Below are 17,124 nucleotides of genomic sequence, written 5' to 3'. Positions count from 1 at the left end.
CCAGGGTCTCCCCGCGCCCCGCCGGGCTTTCGAGGAACCCAGGGGCGGGTCCCGGTCGCTGCGCAGAGGTGAGGCAGGGCGGGGGGGGGGGAGGGAGGGTGCTCGGTTCCGGGAAAGAACGGGGCGGAAGCGATAAGGGCCGAACCCGGGCAGCATCCTCCGGGACAGCTGTCAGCCCCCGGGACAGCGGGTGGCGGCGCCCACGCGCACACACGCGGGCACAAAGACCCGCACGCCCACGCTCCTCCCTGCGGCTCCAGCCCGCCCGGCCGCCCGGGCTGCACGCACACACTCCACCTGCACACTCCCCAGACTCACGGGACCCCCAGGGGCGTGCGCGCCAGGCCGAGGCACCCCAGAGGTCCACGCGCACGTGTGCACACACTCCCCTGCACACACCCAGGCCGTCGGGCCACCGCGCCGCGCTCGCCGCCCAGACACACTGCACACCCGCGGTTCGCTCCCACCGCCTGCCGAGTCTTCCACGCTGACGCCTCGGAGCGTGCGGGCGGCAGGACGCGCGGCCGCACGACTCCCGGAGGCGCCCACGCGCGGGAGGTGCGCGCCCCGCCCGGCCGATCCCTCCCTCCCCCACCCTACGCACCCCTGCCCGGGAGTCCCGCCCGCGCCCCCGCTAGCGTCCCGCACCCCCCTCTCGCGCCAGCCCCGCACTCACTGTCGGCCCCGCTGCGGCTGCGGCTGCGGCTGCGGCTGCGGCTGCGGCCCGGGCTCCCGCGCGGCCTCGCCGGTGCCGGCTGGGCCGCGGAGGCGGCGGCGGCGGCAGGGGCGGAGCGGGCGGCCGCCGGGGCTGGGACCCCCCCCTCCCGCCGCCAGAAGCCCCCCTCCTTCCAAGTTTAACCCCTCCAGCGCCGCGCCTCCCTCCGTGCCGCGCCCTCGCCGCCGGCGCCGGGCCCTGCCGCCCCTTACCTGAGGCCGCCCAGCCCCCCAAGTCCGGCGGTTCTCGGCAGGTGAAGGGCGGAGGAGCCCGAGAGGGGCCGTCGCTGGGTCCGGCTTGGAGTCTCAGACTGGAGTCCTGGTACTGCCCCGCCGGCCATCCAGTGTGGCCAGCGGCACGGCCCCAGCTTGGACATCTGCCGGCTCACCTCTCCGGACAGGCGCCACGCTAACCTCCCAGCATCTCCCAGCCCCATTACGGCCCTCAACTCCCCGCCCCTGGGGACTGCCTGGCCCTTGGGCTCAGCAATCCTGAGGGAGGCGGCCCCGCGGGACAAAGGGGTGGGCGATCCACTGAAACAACCTGGAATTGGCTGAGGGAGGGCTGGCACCCGGTTCTGGAAAGTCATGCCGGGGCACCTCCTGCCCCGTCCCCTGGTCCTCACCTCCATGGCCATCCCAGCATGGGACTGGTGCCGGCACCCCCCACCCCTACCCCGCCTCACTGCCTGAACAGCCAGGGCTCCGGCAGGCCTTGGAACTACTCGCCTCTCTGTTCTCACCCACTTCTTTACAACCCCTATCTCTCCAAAAATCCTCTAGGCTGGGGTCTTCAGCCCTCACAGTGGGTGGTTTGAAGCCTGGGCTCTAAGGCTGACCACCCCCTGCCAGTAGAGGGCGTAGCGGGTTACCGCGCTCTCAGGAGCTTCCCAGTCTCCGTTTACGGAAAAGGGGATGATTAATTACCACCTCAGAGTGATGTTCTGAGCATTAAAGGTCAGTATTTGTAAATGCTCAAAACCGAGGCCAGCACACACAATAAAGTGCCCTACAAATGCTAGTTTCCTTTCAACAAAAAGTCACTGTTCCGCCTCAAGCTGATTGAGTCTCAGTTATCTTCTCTGGAGGCCCTGAAGGCCTGATGCCCAGGATAATCCCAAGAGTTTCCAGACAGGATCAGTACTAGGCCCCAGGAACGACGAGGAGGTGTGATGACCAGGTATGTGGACAGGGGCAAGGTCCTCTGACAAATGACTCCCAGCCATGGGGCAGATGACAGATCTGTCAAGACTATGGCAGGAGAAGACAGTGACCATGACATTAGGGGCAGCCAGGCAGGGCCACCAGGCAGACTCTGCAGGGGCAGCCCAACTATCTGGCCAATTCTACACCTGGTAGGGAAGTGGGGGCTCCTCAGTCACAGGCCAAGTGCACCACGGCCCTGGACTAGCCCCTGGCCCTGAATGCCAGCCAGGTTGGGCAGGATGACAGGGAAAGAAAACAACAAAATTGTTTCCGGAAATCCCAATCCAGCGAAGGTAACTGGCATTAACAGACATGCAATTGTGGTGTCGCAGACCCCAGGAGGGGGGAAACGGCTCCCTGGCCTGGAGATGAAAGGCTTCATAAACGAGATGAGGTTTGAAGCAGGTTTTGAGGAAAGAGTAGAAATTGTTCAAGTGAGGAGACTGGAGAGGAACAGGCTTTTCTGGCCCCCTTTCCCCTTGGACTGTAGGCCTCTGCCTCTCCCCGCCCACCAGCCTGTAGGGTAAGTGACCCCTGCTCGGCCCAAGTCTGATCAGCCTTCAGCTGAGGACGCGACGGTGCGAGGAACATAGAGCAGACAAGTGATAGACCGTGAACGGATGAGGGGCACAGACACTGTTTATTGAGTGTTAGGTGCAGAGGAGGTAGCTGGCTCCAGTGTAGAAGCAAGGCGGCAGGTCACGCCAAGGTGCATCTGGCAGCCAGGGCCATGCCCCCCATCCTAGGGGACAGCACAAGCTCACTACGACAAAAGTAGCAAGGAGCTGGCCAGGGGGAAGAGGCGGCCACAGCCTCCCACGATCCTGGGCAAGATAGCGGCAGGTGAACTTGGCACAGGGCGGGGGTGGGGGAGACCTGGGATGGGAGGACTGGGGTCTAGGTGTCCTAGGGGGAGGGCAGAAGGGGATCACGTCTGTGGGGTGGAGTAGAGACTGTGGTGGTGGCCACCTGGTCCCAGCACCTGGGAGAAGAGCAGAGGAGTGGTCCGCGTCTGGCTGCCCCCGCACCAGGCTGGCTCCCGCCCGATGGCGCCATACCAGCTGCCGGAGCCTAGGCTGCCTGACATGCTGTAGGCAGAAAAGCAAGGGTCGGTCCCCAGGCAGTGACCGGGGCCGCATTCACAACAGCTGGGGGAGGGAGAGAGGGCCCGGTGCCCCAGCTTTCCAGCACCCAGGGCTTGCACCCTCTGGACCGTGGCAGGCTGCATCTTGGAATGGGGAGATGGGAACCAGAGGGGACCTTACCTAGTACAGACAGGAAATGGGGGCCATGGCCGGGGTGGGGTCAAGAGGAAAGTGGCAAGACCAGGCTCGAGGTCCCCATGGCTCAATGGGGCAAGCTGGGAGCCCAGAGGATGTGAGGCGGCCCCGGGGGCTCCTACCTGGTGCTCTCGCTCCGGCCACGCTCCCAGGAGCAGCCCTCGTCCTCGCAGTGCCCAGCCCGGTCGAAGAAGTAGGAACGGGAGCCAAAGACCTGCCCATTGAGGATGCGGCTGGTGCTCTGGGGGAGGAAGCCGCCATCATGCTTTCTCCTGCCCGCCCCAGCTGGCTTCCCACGGCCCGGCCAGACTCCAGCCCAGGGATTCCCAGCACCCACCCCTCACCACCGGCCCTCACCAGGTCCTGCGGGGGCCGGTGCACCCGGAAGAAGCCCACCAGCAGGGTGGTGGGCAGCAGCTCCCACACAAAGAGGATGAGGCCAAACACCAGGTAGCCTTTGTTCCCCAGGTCATTCACCAGGTCCGCCTAGGAAGGCACGGAGTGGTGTCAATCCGCGGTCGTGCTGGCAGCGGGGGCCGGGGGGGGGGGGGGGGGGGGGGGGGGAGGGAGGGGGCACCCAGACAGAGCTGAACCCAATGGGGGGGTGCCAAAAGCCATGGCTGCTGAGGAGGCGGCAGACGTGCTGAACGCCCACCTGGTCAGAGACATTGTACCAGTCATAATCGAAGGCATCCAGCCGGCTCCGGGGGGCCAAGGCCAGGGCTGCCAGGTTGTAGCAGGCCCGGCTGGCATACAGTAGGACCATGGCGCCACCCATCGCAGCCGCCTGGCACACACTGGTCCCCTGGCAGAGATGACGAGAGGAGACTCTCAGGGAAGGGAGGCTCCAGCTTCCTCCCCACCCTGAGAACCACTGCAGGAATACCCTTAAGGGCACCCGGGTATCAGGGCTTGTGGCCCTACCTTGGCCTCCAGGTAGATGCTGGTGGAGGGCGCCCGCCGGGCGACAAGGCAGAGGCAGGCAGCAAGAGACAGCGCGCAGATGACAAAGAGGGAGTCGCTCACCAGGACTCGCACCAGCAGGAGGGCCCAGGGCTGTGCCCGGCGCCGGCGGGACAGCACGGCACACAGCACGTTCACCAGCAGAAAGAGCAGCGAGGCCCCCACGAAGGCCCCTCGGACAGCCAGCCTGCAGCCCCGTAGCACAGTCAGCCCCAGACCACCATCCCTAGCGCCCGCTGACCACCCAAACTCCCGCAGGCAGCCCCAGTGTCAATCGGTACCAATCCAGGCCAACGCTGTCTGAAGCCTGGCTCTCCAGTCTCACAGAGGGGGAAACTGAGGCCCAGTGAGGTCAGACCCGACTGACAGCAATGGCACTGTGGACTGAGCATGGGACTGAGAGTCGGAAATCTGGACATAAGCCCTGACCCTGCCTTCTGTCAGATCTATTGACCTTGAACATGTGGCTTTACCTTGCTGGGCCTCAGTGTCCTAATCTCTCAAGTGGGGATAAGAACAGCCTCATGAACAGGTTGTAAACGTTTGTGAAAGCTCTCAATAAGCCGTTAAGACATTATACAAACGACAGGCTTATCGCCACTGCCCAAGGTCACCGTGAAGTGCAGCCTGGGGCTTCCAAGGGCCGGAGCCCCCAGCCCTCCTTCGATCATGGAAGACACTGGGACCCTCTCCCTTCACACCACCATCACTGTTTCTATGATCCTTTCCTTCACAGGTACAAGGCCTTGGCTGAGCCGTGTGCAGCAGGTGCCTAACTTTTCCAAGCTCTTTCGCAAACAGTTCCTAAATCGTCCTCGCCTCAGCCCTGCACGGGATGGGGGCAAGAAAGGGACGCCAGCCTGCTCCCTGCCCCTGGCCTGGAGGATGTGCCCGTGTGTCCCGTGTACTTACAAGCCTCGGCTCATCTCCGGCCGGCGCTTGGCCTTGGCCTTGAACACAACCTGGGAGCAGAGATGCCCATCATTCCTCTGGACTCTTGGGGCTTGCCACCCGGCGGCCCACCCCCACCCATTACCATGGTTACCTGGGCAAAGTAGAGGTTCATAAGTGTCAGTGTGAAGAACTGCAGGCAGACAGGGCAGCAGTAGAGAAGCCAAAAGGGCAGGGGTCCCAGACGGTTGGCTCGGGGGGTATCTCGGAAGTAGAAGGAGAAGAGGGTGGTACGCAAGGCAGCCCAGAGCAAACAGAGTGCCAGGAACACCGTCTGATAGCTGAGACGCTTATGCCCATATAGGAGCACCAGCCAGAGTTGGGCATAGACCGAGAAGAAGAGCAGGGCGTACAGAGTGGTGTAGGCCGCAGTCAGCCCCAGGGTCACGGCAGGAGGCAGCGCAGGCACCAGCCCAGCAGCCGGCACCAGGCCAGACAGGTTACTCTCCATGTCAGGAAGGGAGGCCTGAATCCCAGAGAAAGAGATGGAGGGGCTGGCAGGGGGCCAGGGAAATAAATACGGAGGGGTGGGAGTTGCAGGGTGCAGACAGACCTGGGGAGCTCAGGAGGAAAGAAGCTGCGACTCGCCAGGCCCTTCCTCCTCAAACAGAGGGGCCCTGCCCTTGCAGCGGGGCTCAGGCAGCCTGGGGCCCGGGCCCCCAACTCTGGGGCGTGGAACGACAGTCCCTCTCGAGAGCAGAGGCGGGAGGTGGGCAGGGTCTCCTCCCTGGGCCAGTCCCAGAGCGGGGACGGGGCGGGGGGGGGGTGGAGGGGTGAGCAGAGGCTGAAGGACAGGGGTCCCTGGCCTTGGTCGTTCGAGTCGTCTCGGCAGGAGGGGGAGAGCCGGCAGATATACCCTTGTGGCTGAGGGCAGCGGGCGCTGCGGGGGGCGCTCAATGCCCAGCTCTCCCCCTCCCCACACTGGGGGGTCTCTCTCCCCTCCAATAATCCGGATTGGGGACGGCCTCTGCCTTCTGTCCTCGGGATTCCGACGCTGTCCCCCACCCGACCCCCCACTGCATCCACTCTCCGGCCTCGCGGGGCGGGAGGAGGCCGACGCCGGGTCCTCAGACGCCGCTGGGGGAGCCGGCTCTGGTCGCTGGGACCCGGGGCTCCGGCTCCCCAGCTCCCCGGCTCTCGCTGCTCCGCCCCCTCCTGCGCCTGCGCCTGCGCCTGCGCGGGCGCCGTAGACTACGCTAATCGCGCAGGGTCCGGCCCCCACCAGCTCCGCAGCTGCGCGCCGAGTCGCGCCGCGCCCGGCGCTGAGCGGTTCGAGAATTGGCGCGAGCTGCGCCGCCGGCGGGCGCCAGGGGTTACTAGAGGCAGCGGGAGACCGAGACGCTGGCGCAAAAGCGCATCCGGCGGGCGTCCGGCTGGGCCGGGCCCAGAGCCACAGGCCCTTGTTTGTTTGGGGGACGGCCAGTTCCCATGCTTCTCTTCCCCGTCTTCAAATCGGGATCGCGCCGGCCGGCCCGGGGGCGGCAACAACCTCCCCTCACCGGCTCTCCCAAGGAAACTTCCGCCCACAGCCAAGATGGCCCCCGGGCCCCGCCCCCCCCTGGGGCTTCACCCGCAGGGCCCCGCAGTCCTCCCGAGGCACGCCCGCCCCACGCCCCGGCCGGCCGCGGTCCCAGCTCACCTGGCCGGCTGCCTGCCCGGCGCGAAGCCCCCGCGAGTCCTACGGTCACCCACAGCGGGGCCCTCTCTTCTCCGCCGGGGCAGTCATCCTGCCGGGGAGGAGGCTCCCTCGCTTATCTCGAGCTCTGCAGGGCTGGCGCGGGGAGTAGTGCCCCCGAGGCGGGCGGTGCGAGGTTTCCACTGTGGGGGAAGAGGGAGCGGGACTTCCCGACCCCAGCTACCCAGTCCACACGGAGCAGTGACAACAGCAACGACAATTGCATCCAGGTAGAGCAGTGGCAACAGCAACAACGACTGCATCCGATGGCTGAGCTTCAACTGAAGCTTTGCCAAGTGCTTTCACCCACAGTAATCACCACTCGGTTTACAAAGTTCACTGGCTCCTAAGGGAGGTGTCATTATCCCCATCTTACAGGGGTGGAAACTAAAGTCCAGAGGGTGGAAGGGCTTGTCAGCAGAAGCTGGTCTCCAGGTTTCAAATGGGGACCCCAGAGAATCCCTTAACCGCTCCCACACACGTCCCAGGCACAGGGACGTCGGGAACTGAGCAGCGGGAGGCGAGGAAGGGACCCAGGACGAAGGCGGCGGGCTGGGAGCAAGTCCCGCGGCGGGGGCGGAGACTGGGTCGGAAGCGGCCACGCCCCCTGGCCCGGCCTGGTGACATTTCAAGAGCTGATTGGGCCGGGTCGGTGACAGTTCCCGTTGCCCAGGCAACTAGGGCCGGGCTCCCTCAGTACTAGAGGGAGGCGGCAGGCCCGGGTCAGGGGCCTCGAGATCGGGCTTGGGGTAAGGCTTGTGTGCCCTCACCGAGGGCAGGTTGGGCCGGGGCCTAGGTAGGGGCCTGGGACCGCTTCACAGCACCAAGGGTCCAAAAGAGGAGATTTAGGTCGTGGGGGGACAGGCCGAGCGAGCTGCCCAGCTAGACTCCGCGCATAGACGGGAGCCTGGGGGGCAGGGTGGACCTGGGGCTCTAAGGTGGGAGATGGAACCAGAGGCATCTGCCGTCCCCTCCCTTCAGCGACCACCATATGCCCCCCGCTGTGCCCTAACTACCTACCGTCTTGCCCCCACAGCCCAGAGCATGTTCCAGATCCCAGAGTTTGAGCCCAGTGAGCAGGAAGACTCCAGCCCTACAGATAGGGGCCTGGGCCCCAGCCCCCCAGGGGACCAGCCCCCAGGCCTTGGCAAACACCAGCGGACGGCCCCAGGCCTCCTCGGAGAAGCAGGTCCCCAGCAGGGGCAGCCGGCCAGCAGCAACCGCCATGGAGGTAGGTAGTCACCCCCCCAACCACCGGCATCCCAGCCGTATCCACACTCACTGGGTGGCTTGGAATAAATCCCTGACCTCCTCTGCACTTGAGTTTCCTCTTCCATAAAACAGAGCAAATAATCACCACCACTGGAGGGCTGTTGGGATGATTAGCAGAAATATATAGGAAGCACTTAATGATAGTGGCAGCGCATAGTAAATGCTCAAAGAGCATAGCCGTTGGCGTAGGACCAGAAATCACCTAGAGGCAGGCAGTGAGCCAGAAAGGGGAAGTGACTTGCCTAAGGTCACACTTATTTGGCTGTTGGTAGGAAGCAGGGCTAGAAGACTCCACGGTGCCCTGCCCTGGGCTTTGCATCTTCCCTGAAATTGTGCCTGAGCCCTAGGTATGTTCTTTCCTGCCGGGTGACTCACCCCTTCCCCCATCCCGGGGCCATCCTTGGCAGTTGCCAGGAGCAAGTGACCCCAAGAGACAGTCAGCCCATCCAGGCAGCAGGTCTGTCCACACCGGCCAAGGGGACCCAGTGCTGAGATGGAGGCATGGAGAACAGTGGCCACTTCTCAGCAGCGCCCACCTCCCTGGTGCCCCGCCTAGGTCTTGCGCCCAGGAGAACCATAGGGAGACCTGAAAACAAAACCCCGATCCCTAACCTGCTGAAGCCTCAAAGACCCCCCTCCCCATGTGCAGGAACAAGAAGGCTTCCTGAGCCCTCCCCAGCCTGCATGCTCAACTCCACGGACTTGCTTTCCCTTCTTTAACATCCGAATCTTTGCACTCGCTCGCAGCAGCTTTCCAGCCCCCTCCTCAGCCCCTAGATCAAGTGCTTAGTTAGTGCCACGTGCTGTTCCAGCTGCCAGGGGCCCAGCGGTGAACAAAAGCGCTAAAAGCCCTTGCCCTGGTGGAGGGCTGAGCCGTAGAGACGAGCGGTAAACAAACAAATACATGATAGTGTCATAAGATGACAGGCGCTGGGTGGCAGCGCAAGGAACAGTGGTTACTTTCTCTTTGGAACCTGGAGTGCAGGGGGTGGGGGAGGTGGTCAGGGTCCACCCACGGGAAGAAGCAGCGTGGGGCAGGGGTTGGAAATGGTGAGGGGCGCACCCTGCCCCTAGAAGGAAGGGCAAATGCAAAGGCCCTGGGGGCAGGACGCCTTCTAGGCCCCTGTGTGGGACGCAGTGAGGGATTAATGGGGGAGGGGCAGCTGGGCCCGGCCTCAAAGGCCAGTGTAAGGACCTTGGCTTTCACTTGGGGCCCAGGCAGGGCCAATCGGTTTGGGACCCAGAGAACCACCAGGGCCCCCGAGTCGAGACCCATCTGCAGTGGGGTAAAGCCGTGCGCCACACAGGGGAGGCTGCCGGTTGAGCCCCTGCGTGGGAGGAAGACGGCCTGTCGGGCTGGCAATGGACGTGGTAAATAGTGGGACTCTGGGTTTATTCTGAAGGTAGAACCGGCAGGGTTTGCCAGCCTACTGGACGCGGGGCAGGAGGGAAAGAGAGGCGTCAGGAGTGGCTGCCAGGAATCCAGCTCGGGCACCAGGAAGGACAGAGCTGCTCTTACCTTGGGCAGAACTGCGCCACAGTCAGGAGCAGGTCAGGTTAGATGTGCCTCTGGGGCACCCAGCTGGAGGTTTCTAGCAGGGATATTTCCAGATGGGATTTACAGGCATGGGAGCCGTCCATCACTGCTGTAGGGTTCTGGGAGGCCCAGGGAGCGAGTGTAGACAGGCCCTGAGTGTAGACAGGCAAGGGCCGGTGCCCCAGGGAAGAGTGGCTCAGCTAAACACAGGGCAGTGGACCTGGGTGTGTGCGTCGTGGTTGGTAGATACTTCGTGGAAACAAGTAGAAGTTTCTCTTGCGGGTGCTTCTGGTTTCTCCAGGAAAGGAAGCCAAGTCCTGAGCCAGGAGTAAGGGTGGAGGGAAGGAAGGCTGGGGGGTGAAGGAGAGAGGATCAGGGTTAAAGTGGTTGACTCTCCCCAAGCGTGAGGCGTGCACGGTGTGCTGGGCGCTGTCAAGGGCACCACTGGGTTTGGCGGCCACGGATTTCAGTGGAGGCGGCATGGCCGTGGTTTCCTCCAGGCGCACCGGCGGCTGGTGGGTGCCCGTGGGGGCAGGCAGGGAGTTGGCAGTTTAAGCAGAGCGGTGTCTGTCTCAGCCCAGCTGGGGAGGGGTGCTTGAGCGGGCCTGCAGGGGAGGGAATGGTCCGCTGGGGTGTAAGCTTGCCGCGGGAGTTCTAGCATCACCAGAGTGGGCTCCCGAGGTGGGGGGCCAGCCAGGAAGGAGGTGGGAGGCTTGGGGTGGAGTGATTGAAGCTTCCGTCCATGGGGCTGACAGTGAGGGCAGGGCTGGAGAGGGCGGGGCAGGGAGCAGGTGGCTGTGAGGGGGAAGGACCCCTGGGGTCCCTCGGATGGATGAGGACAGGGGGTTGGGGGTGCTTAAGACTCCGGAGCCAGAGCCAGAGGGGACACAGCCTGAGAAACTAGATGCGGGAGCGGGGAGTGCGAATAGTCAAGCAGCGATAAGGAGCAGAGGGAGCGCGAGGAAGGCAGCAGCAGAGAAGGTGACGGAGGAGACGCCTGCACAGAGGTTCTTAAACTTTTGATTTCATTTTCAATGTCTAAAAAGCAAATTAGGGGCACCTGGGGGGCTCAGTCTTAAGTTAAGCGTCCAACTTCGCCTCAGGTCATGATCTTGCGGTTCGTGGTTCAAGCCCCGCGTTGGGCTCTGTGCTGACAGCTCAGACACCAGGTTTCAGATTCTGTGTCTCCCTCTCTCTCTGCCGCTTCCCTGCTCGCACTCTGTCTTTCCCTGTCTCAAAAATAAATACACAAACTAAAAATAAAAAATAAGATGAAATATGGGGCACCTGGGTGGCTCTGTCAGTTAAGCGTCTGATTTCAGCTCAGGTCATGATTTCACAGTCTGTGGGTTCGAGTCCCACATCAAGTGAGCTTGAGCCCCACTTCAGGTGAGCCCTGCTTCTCTCTCTCTCTCTCTCTCTCTCTCTCTCTCTTCCCCTTCTCTGCTCTTTGCTCACTTGTTCCTTCTCTCTCTCTCAAAAATAAATAAATAAAATTAAAATAAAATTAAGAAAGCAGTGACTTCCCCATAAAAGACGCACAAGTGCCCATGGCCTCCCAGAGCCACAGGCACCGAACCTTCCAGATGGTCACTCTTCATATTCCTTGCCCCTTGGCCCCCGCCAGGACTGCCCTGGAAATGTCCCCAGGGCAGGGAGGCAGCGATCTCTGAGGCTGTAACAACCTCAGCACTTAGCCCAGTGCCTGGGACAGGCAGGTGGGGGGCGAGCTGTGGGCATGTGGACGGCAGAGAGGGAGAGAAGGACACCTCATAATCAGACCACAGGGTTCAAACGTCACTCTGCCTTCTATTAGCAGGTTGAGCTTGAGCAGGCTAGTTAACTGTCTGTCTGCCTCAGTTTTCCCATCTGTAAAATGAGAAGAGACCTAGTCCTCCCTCATAGGGTTGTAGCAGGGATCCCATGAGTCAATACAAGGAAAAGTGCTTTCATTTATTCGGTGGAGGTAGAGAACTGAATAATTTCCCATCCCCCCCCTGCCCCCTGCCTCCCCGATGGTAGACAAGTGAAGTATAAGTTAGAACGAGAATATAAAGGCCTGGAAAGCCACACCAAGGAGTTTGGACTATACCTACTGGGCAGTGGGGAGCCACTGAAGGTTTTAGGCAGAGGACAGACACAGTTGAGTTTAGAGCAGGGGTTAGCAAACCACAGCCACCGGCTAGGTCCCTATTTTCTTTGTGTGTCAGCCCATGAGCTAAGAATGGTTTTGATGTTTTTTAAATTTGAGTGGAATACACGAACATAGTCAACGATGTGTTGTTTATGGCTTCTTTCAAGCAGTGACCACAGCGTTGAATAGCTGCAACAGAGCCTGTGTGGCCTGTAGTGCCCCAAATATTTACTGTCTGGTCCTTTACAAAAAAAAATGTTTGCCAGCACCTACTTTAGAGTGTTTTGTGGTTTCATCAGCTCTGAGCAAGGTGGGCTGTGTTCTTCGCAGGCCAGTAAGGGACTTTTGTGCCCCAAATGGCTTGAGGGTTGACAGGGAGTCTGGGCTGAAGCCAGCGGGGGCCGGAAGCGGAGACAGGCCTCACGTGCCTTGCCCTTCTGCTTGCCCGGGGGTGAGCAGTGTGTGAGCACCTGCGTGTGGTAGAGGCAGGATCCAAACCCAGCGCCGCCTAATGGGGAAGCTTCACTGCCTCAAGTTGCCTGGAAACCACTGTTTTTTGTTTTTTAAGTTTGTGTTTATTTTGAGAGAGAGAGCACGCGTGAGGGTGCGTGTGAGCAGGGGAAGGGCAGAAAGAGAGAGAGAATCCCAGGCAGGCTGCTTGAACCCACAAACCATGAGATCATGATCGAAGCCGAAATCAAGTTGGACCCTTAACCAACTGAGCGACCCAGGTGCCCCGGGGAACGCCACTATTTTAATTTCATGAAGTGTGCGAGGATGGGAAGCCTGACCGTGGATGTGGCCAGCCCCACCCGCTGACCCTGAAGCCCCACGGTAAAGAACTTGAAGCTTTGCTGAGGCTTGGGGGCACCTCCAGCCGGAGGCCTCTCCCGCTCCCCGACCCCAGCCTCAGGCGGGCTCTCCAGGAGCATGGTGCATGGTGTGTGTGCACAAGGCCCAGCTCACACCCAAGCTCACACGCAGGCAGAAGTCACGCCCTCTCCCACCCACTTCACTTCCCTGCAGTGGGAAGAGACCACCTCCACCCCGCCCAGGGAAGTGCATGGCTGAGAGCTGATTTGAGGGCGGGATAGGTCAGAGTGAGCATGTCCAGTCCCCCAGGGACTTCACAGAAAATTCCTCAGGTTTTTTTTTTTTTTTCCAGTAGAGAGAAGGACACTAAATTTAAAAGCTCAGTTTAAGAAAAAAAAAAAAAAAAGGTGTTTACACAAATGACTGCCATTTGACAATGGCTGGCTTGGCGTTACTAAATCCGTGGCTTTGGTAAAAATACCCTACCCCTAGGGCAGGCTCTGGCCAGAGCCGGCACTCACAGAAGGCCCAGAGGTGTCCTCCCCACACTGGACCCCCAAGGTGGCCCACGGTGCGCTATTGGGAACCTGGGGCAGGGGCATTAAGCACACATTAGGGGCTGTAAGCCCTGGAGCCAGACTGGTTGGGTCTGGATCCTAGCTCTGCCGCCTACTAGCTGTGTGACATTGGGAAAGTTATGTACCCTCTCTGTGCCTTGGTTTTCTCCTCTGTAAAATGGGGACAGTGAGGAACCTTCCTCACAGGGTGTGCGGGGGTATAATGAATTGATACACATGAGACACCTCCACCCTGACGTGGCAGGTGCCCTTCTGCTTTTTCTGATTCCCAGGCGAGGGGGCAGTGCCCGCCTGCAAGCCACTCATTTTCTGAGTCTTGGACCTTGTGTTCTGTCAAGTGAGGTGGTGCATTCGTAAAAGCTAGCAAAGGAGAACAGCTGCGTTCCCTGAGCACGTAAGCTGCCAGGCAAGTAGTCAGCCAGCTAGGTGGCCTCTGGCAAGTGCCTCATTTCTAGGGGACTCTGTGTTTTCATCTGTAATATAGGCAGGACTTGATGTCAGCCCCACTGGGAAGCCGGAAGGCTTCTGGATACAAAAGGGGCAGATTATGGTGCTCCCCTGTTCTCCTCTGTTATTGGGTGGTCCTCAGAGATGGGGACTGCCCCCATTTCCCTAAGACAGCGAGGCCCCAACAGGTTAGGAAAGGGCTCAAGATCACAGAGCAGGAATCTGGTTGAGGTGGGGCCCGCCCCCCACAGAACTAGAAAGTGCCCCTTAGGTGAGCCTGTTCTTATCAGGGGTCTTTCTATTCCTGACTCTTCCAAACTGTATCCCCAATCCCAATTTCTTATTTATTTATTTATTTTAATGTTTTTTTTTATTTTTGAGAGAGAGAGGGAGACTCAGAATGTGAGCGGGGGAGGGGCAGAGAGAGAGGGAGACAGAATCAGGCAGGCTCTGAGCTGTCAGCACAGAGACAGACGCAGGAGACAGAAGCAGGCTCCAGGCTCTGAGCTGTCAGCACAGAGCCCGACGCAGGGCTTGAACTCATGAACCACGAGATCATGACCTAAGCCGGTCGGATGCTTAACTGAGCCACCCAGGGGCTTCCCCCCAATCTTGATTTCTGATTTAGCTTCCTGTTCCCCACTTCTTCCTTACTCCTCAAAGGGTTTTTTGGGGTTCCCACCTGACCTCCAAGCCTGGACTTTGGTGAAGCTCAGAACAGCCAGGAGCTGTGATCCCTCCTCTTAGCCTAGGCCTTTCTGGATCCAGCATTCTCGTCCCTTCTCGGCTTTTTTAGCCATACGTGTATCCAGAGCTGGGTTCCATGGAGGCCCCGCAGCCTTGCTGCGTTCCACGAACGTGTTCGTCCGCCTTTGCTCCCTGCCGCCTTGTGCTCTATTACGTGGCTCTGGGGTTTTGCTCCTGGGAGTGGTGCTAGGTCTTTGTGATCTGGACGTGGGGCTGGGGTTGGCAGGAGAGGGGGTGGGGGCGGGGGGCACACAGTACTCAGGTCAGACAAACTCAACACGCTAGAGGCGGCTGTGCATGACTTTGGCTTAAAGTTTCATACTCTGTTTTGTGACCCTTCTGCGGCCACTGGCAGTAGCGGATGGGTTTATGCTCACCCGGAGGGAGGTAAACACATGAGCTCCGAGAGCTGAAGGGTGATCCCATGAGGGAAGAGGTGTGGCTCAGTGGCTAAGTCACTGGACTCTGGAGTCCAGCAACCCTCTAGGGACTTCCGGCGTGAGAGCTCCACATTGGGTGACCCTGGGCAAGTCTCAACTCTCTAAGCCTCTGTCTTCTCATCTGTAAAAGGGAGCCAGCGTTAGTACTCATTTCTTAGGACGGCCAAGAGCATAATGAGACTAGCACACAGTATAAGTGTCCCATGATCATTACTTTAAGAAGTCAACAGACCCTTCCAGACTTTCTCCAAAGCCAAGTACTTTGGGAAGGACAGGTATGTTGCGGATAGGTTCTTGTTCTCCCCGCGCCTAAGGTCTCCCTAGGCCAAGACAGTGAACCAAACGGGCACCCACAGATCAGTTGCAGAACTGGAGTTCAGCCCTGCTTGGGGCAGAAGACCCCCTCATCCAGGGGACTGGTCTCCAGAAAGGCTGGGAGGCCCCGTGGTCTTGCGCTGAAAATTATACTGCTTATTTTCTTATTTTGTGGTAGACACATAGGAAGGCCATTTAATACACTAAGGGCCTGGCTCCATTATTGGGGTTCAATTAAGATTTGTGGGATTAAGGAGAAGTTAATTTGAATCTTCACAAAAGCCCCATGAGCTTCCCTCGATTAACACACAAAGGGACTGAGCTGGGGCTCTGACCATACTGTGCACACAGAGACATCGGCGGGCGGGGAGCTGGTGCTGAGGGCTTTGGCAAGGCGGGGGTGGGGGGTGCGCAGGGGAGTTGAGATTTCACATCGCCCCCGCCCCCTGTGCAGGCGCTGGGGCTGTGGAGACACGGAGTCGCCACAGCTCGTACCCCGCCGGGACCGAGGAGGATGAAGGGACGGAGGAGGAAGAGCCCAGCCCTTTCCGGGGTCGCTCGCGCTCAGCGCCCCCCAACCTCTGTGCTGCCCTGCGCTACGGCCGTGAGCTCCGGAGGATGAGCGACGAGTTCCAGGGCTCCTTCAAGGTGAGCGCCGGACCCAAAGCATGTCGGGATCTGTAGTTCCGGAACCTCTCGTCTGGCCGGATCCTTCCTGAGTCCCAGGGCATGCCGGTATCTGTAGTCCAGCCGGTGCTAAAGAAAGCTAAAGCTCCCGGGTTCCCCAAATCCTTGGGGGCGCGAGGCATGCTGGTCCTTGTGCTCCTGGTCAGCCTTTTTCGGATATCCGGGTTCTTAGGCCTCAACTTCAGAATAACTTTTTTGAACTGCCGTCCGGTCTTCTAGATGCTAGGTGTCCGACTCTGGCGCTTACAGGGTCCTAGGCGTCCTCTCCTCGCACCCCTGGCATAGTGTCCAGGATCTAACCAGTCTCACTCCTAAAAGCCCAAGCGATCCTTGGAGCTGCCTAAAGTGGTCAGGGGGCCCCTCGGTACAGGGCATGCTGGGATCTATGGTGTTTGGGTCCGCCGCTTCTCAGCGGTGGGATTCCGGAGGTGGAGGGCTCCGGCTCGGGCTGCCAGGGGAAGCTAACTCATTTAACCCTTTCCTCCTCCCACCCCGAAGGGACTTCCACGCCCGAAGAGCGCGGGCACAGCGACGCAGATGCGGCAAAGCCCCAGCTGGACGCGCTTCATCCAGTCCTGGTGGGATCGGAACTTGGGGAGAGGAGGCTCCGCCCCCTCCCAATGACCCGTCCCACATCCCGAAACTCCCCGCTCCCGGCGCCTCCGGCTGCCATCTTGGGTGTGGGCGGAAGTCTTTTTCGCGGGACTTCTGCAGAAAAGAGGATCGGTTCTTTCCTTTTCGAAGGAGACGATCTGACCCAAACCTGATTCCCTTCCGGTGTGTGCAAGGAGCATGGAGGGGTTTGGCTCTGTCGGAAGTTTTGAAGTTTAGCCGCCCTTACCCACCGGAAATGGCTCCGTGACCCCGCCCCCGGCGCGCGCCTGCGCCAAGTTGCAAGTCCAGGAAACCTTAATTTCGCCGGAACCCTCCCCTCCGCGGTATCGGTGCCGGCCATCGCTCGCAACGAAACGTGCTAATAAAGCCCGTGTTTGTGCCGCCGAGTCTCCCCTCTCCGTCTCTTGGGGCTTCGCTGGCAGGGGAGGCGCTAGCACTGACAGTTTCAAAAGATGCCTCCGTTTTACACATAAGGGAAAAGGAGACTCTTTTTGAGTGACATCCTAGAACCGAGACCAGGAAGGGATCGGGCGGCGATCAGAGCCAGGGCTGCCTGGCCTTGGGGACCTCCAGGTCCTTATCTTTAATATGGTAATTGGGAACTGCAGGCCAGCCGGCTGCCGGAATTCCACACTCTGCAAACCGTGTCGCTGTCCCCCGGGGAGGGTCAGTTGTTCCTATTTGGGTCAGTCCTTTGAAACAGCTACTGTGTGGCCGGCCTGGGGCCAGTTCTGTTCAAGGAACTGGCCG

General features: G+C 60.4%; 2 protein-coding genes across 5 annotated transcripts; one reads left to right on the top strand and one right to left on the bottom strand.

The window, feature by feature from the left end:
* Positions 1–2,541: 2,541 nt before the first annotated feature.
* GPR137 (G protein-coupled receptor 137) lies at positions 2,542–7,352 on the bottom strand. 4 transcript variants are annotated; one of them, XM_039244772.1, is made up of 8 exons: positions 6,754–7,352; positions 5,209–5,580; positions 5,076–5,125; positions 4,125–4,350; positions 3,856–4,005; positions 3,558–3,686; positions 3,323–3,441; positions 2,542–3,008 (listed from the first exon to the last, which is right to left on the bottom strand). In XM_039244772.1, exons 2-8 carry the CDS (start codon positions 5,563–5,565, stop codon positions 2,849–2,851), a joined length of 1,191 nt encoding a protein of 396 aa, XP_039100703.1. In that variant the 5' UTR covers positions 5,566–5,580; positions 6,754–7,352; the 3' UTR covers positions 2,542–2,848. The 4 variants fall into 4 exon arrangements, with proteins under 4 accessions (XP_039100703.1, XP_039100704.1, XP_039100706.1 ...); XM_039244773.1 differs by lacking the exon at positions 6,754–7,352 and adding an exon at positions 5,668–6,244; XM_039244775.1 differs by lacking the exon at positions 6,754–7,352 and having other exon boundaries at positions 2,542–2,902; positions 5,209–6,244.
* A 97-nt stretch (positions 7,353–7,449) lies between these two features.
* BAD (BCL2 associated agonist of cell death) lies at positions 7,450–16,760 on the top strand. The gene is made up of 4 exons (XM_039244776.1): positions 7,450–7,538; positions 7,826–8,020; positions 15,527–15,720; positions 16,258–16,760. Exons 2-4 carry the CDS (start codon positions 7,834–7,836, stop codon positions 16,381–16,383), a joined length of 507 nt encoding a protein of 168 aa, XP_039100707.1. The 5' UTR covers positions 7,450–7,538; positions 7,826–7,833; the 3' UTR covers positions 16,384–16,760.
* The last annotated feature ends 364 nt before the right edge of the window (positions 16,761–17,124 follow it).

The sequence above is a fragment of the Hyaena hyaena genome, unplaced genomic scaffold, assembly GCF_003009895.1.
Source record: "Hyaena hyaena isolate Hyena2069 unplaced genomic scaffold, ASM300989v1 scaffold_248, whole genome shotgun sequence".
Classification (NCBI taxonomy): domain Eukaryota; kingdom Metazoa; phylum Chordata; class Mammalia; order Carnivora; family Hyaenidae; genus Hyaena; species Hyaena hyaena.
The sequence above is the reverse complement of the archived record's forward strand: the minus strand, read 5'-3'. Positions and strand labels throughout refer to the sequence as shown.

What these genes read in the sequence shown, in the direction of transcription:
- GPR137 (XM_039244772.1), bottom strand. Translation starts at nt 5,565, where the DNA reads ATGGAGAGTAACCTGTCTGGCCTGGTGCCGGCTGCTGGGCTGGTGCCT. An exon ending in CCGGAGATGAGCCGAGGCTT is followed by an intron (nt 4,351 to 5,075) that starts GTAAGTACACGG and finishes ACGGGGCTGCAG; the next exon opens with GCTGGCTGTCCGAGGGGCCT. An exon ending in GGTACAATGTCTCTGACCAG is followed by an intron (nt 3,687 to 3,855) that starts GTGGGCGTTCAG and finishes GTGCCTTCCTAG; the next exon opens with GCGGACCTGGTGAATGACCT.
- BAD (XM_039244776.1), top strand. Translation starts at nt 7,834, where the DNA reads ATGTTCCAGATCCCAGAGTTTGAGCCCAGTGAGCAGGAAGACTCCAGC. An exon ending in CAGCAGCAACCGCCATGGAG is followed by an intron (nt 8,021 to 15,526) that starts GTAGGTAGTCAC and finishes CCCCCTGTGCAG; the next exon opens with GCGCTGGGGCTGTGGAGACA. An exon ending in AGTTCCAGGGCTCCTTCAAG is followed by an intron (nt 15,721 to 16,257) that starts GTGAGCGCCGGA and finishes CCCACCCCGAAG; the next exon opens with GGACTTCCACGCCCGAAGAG.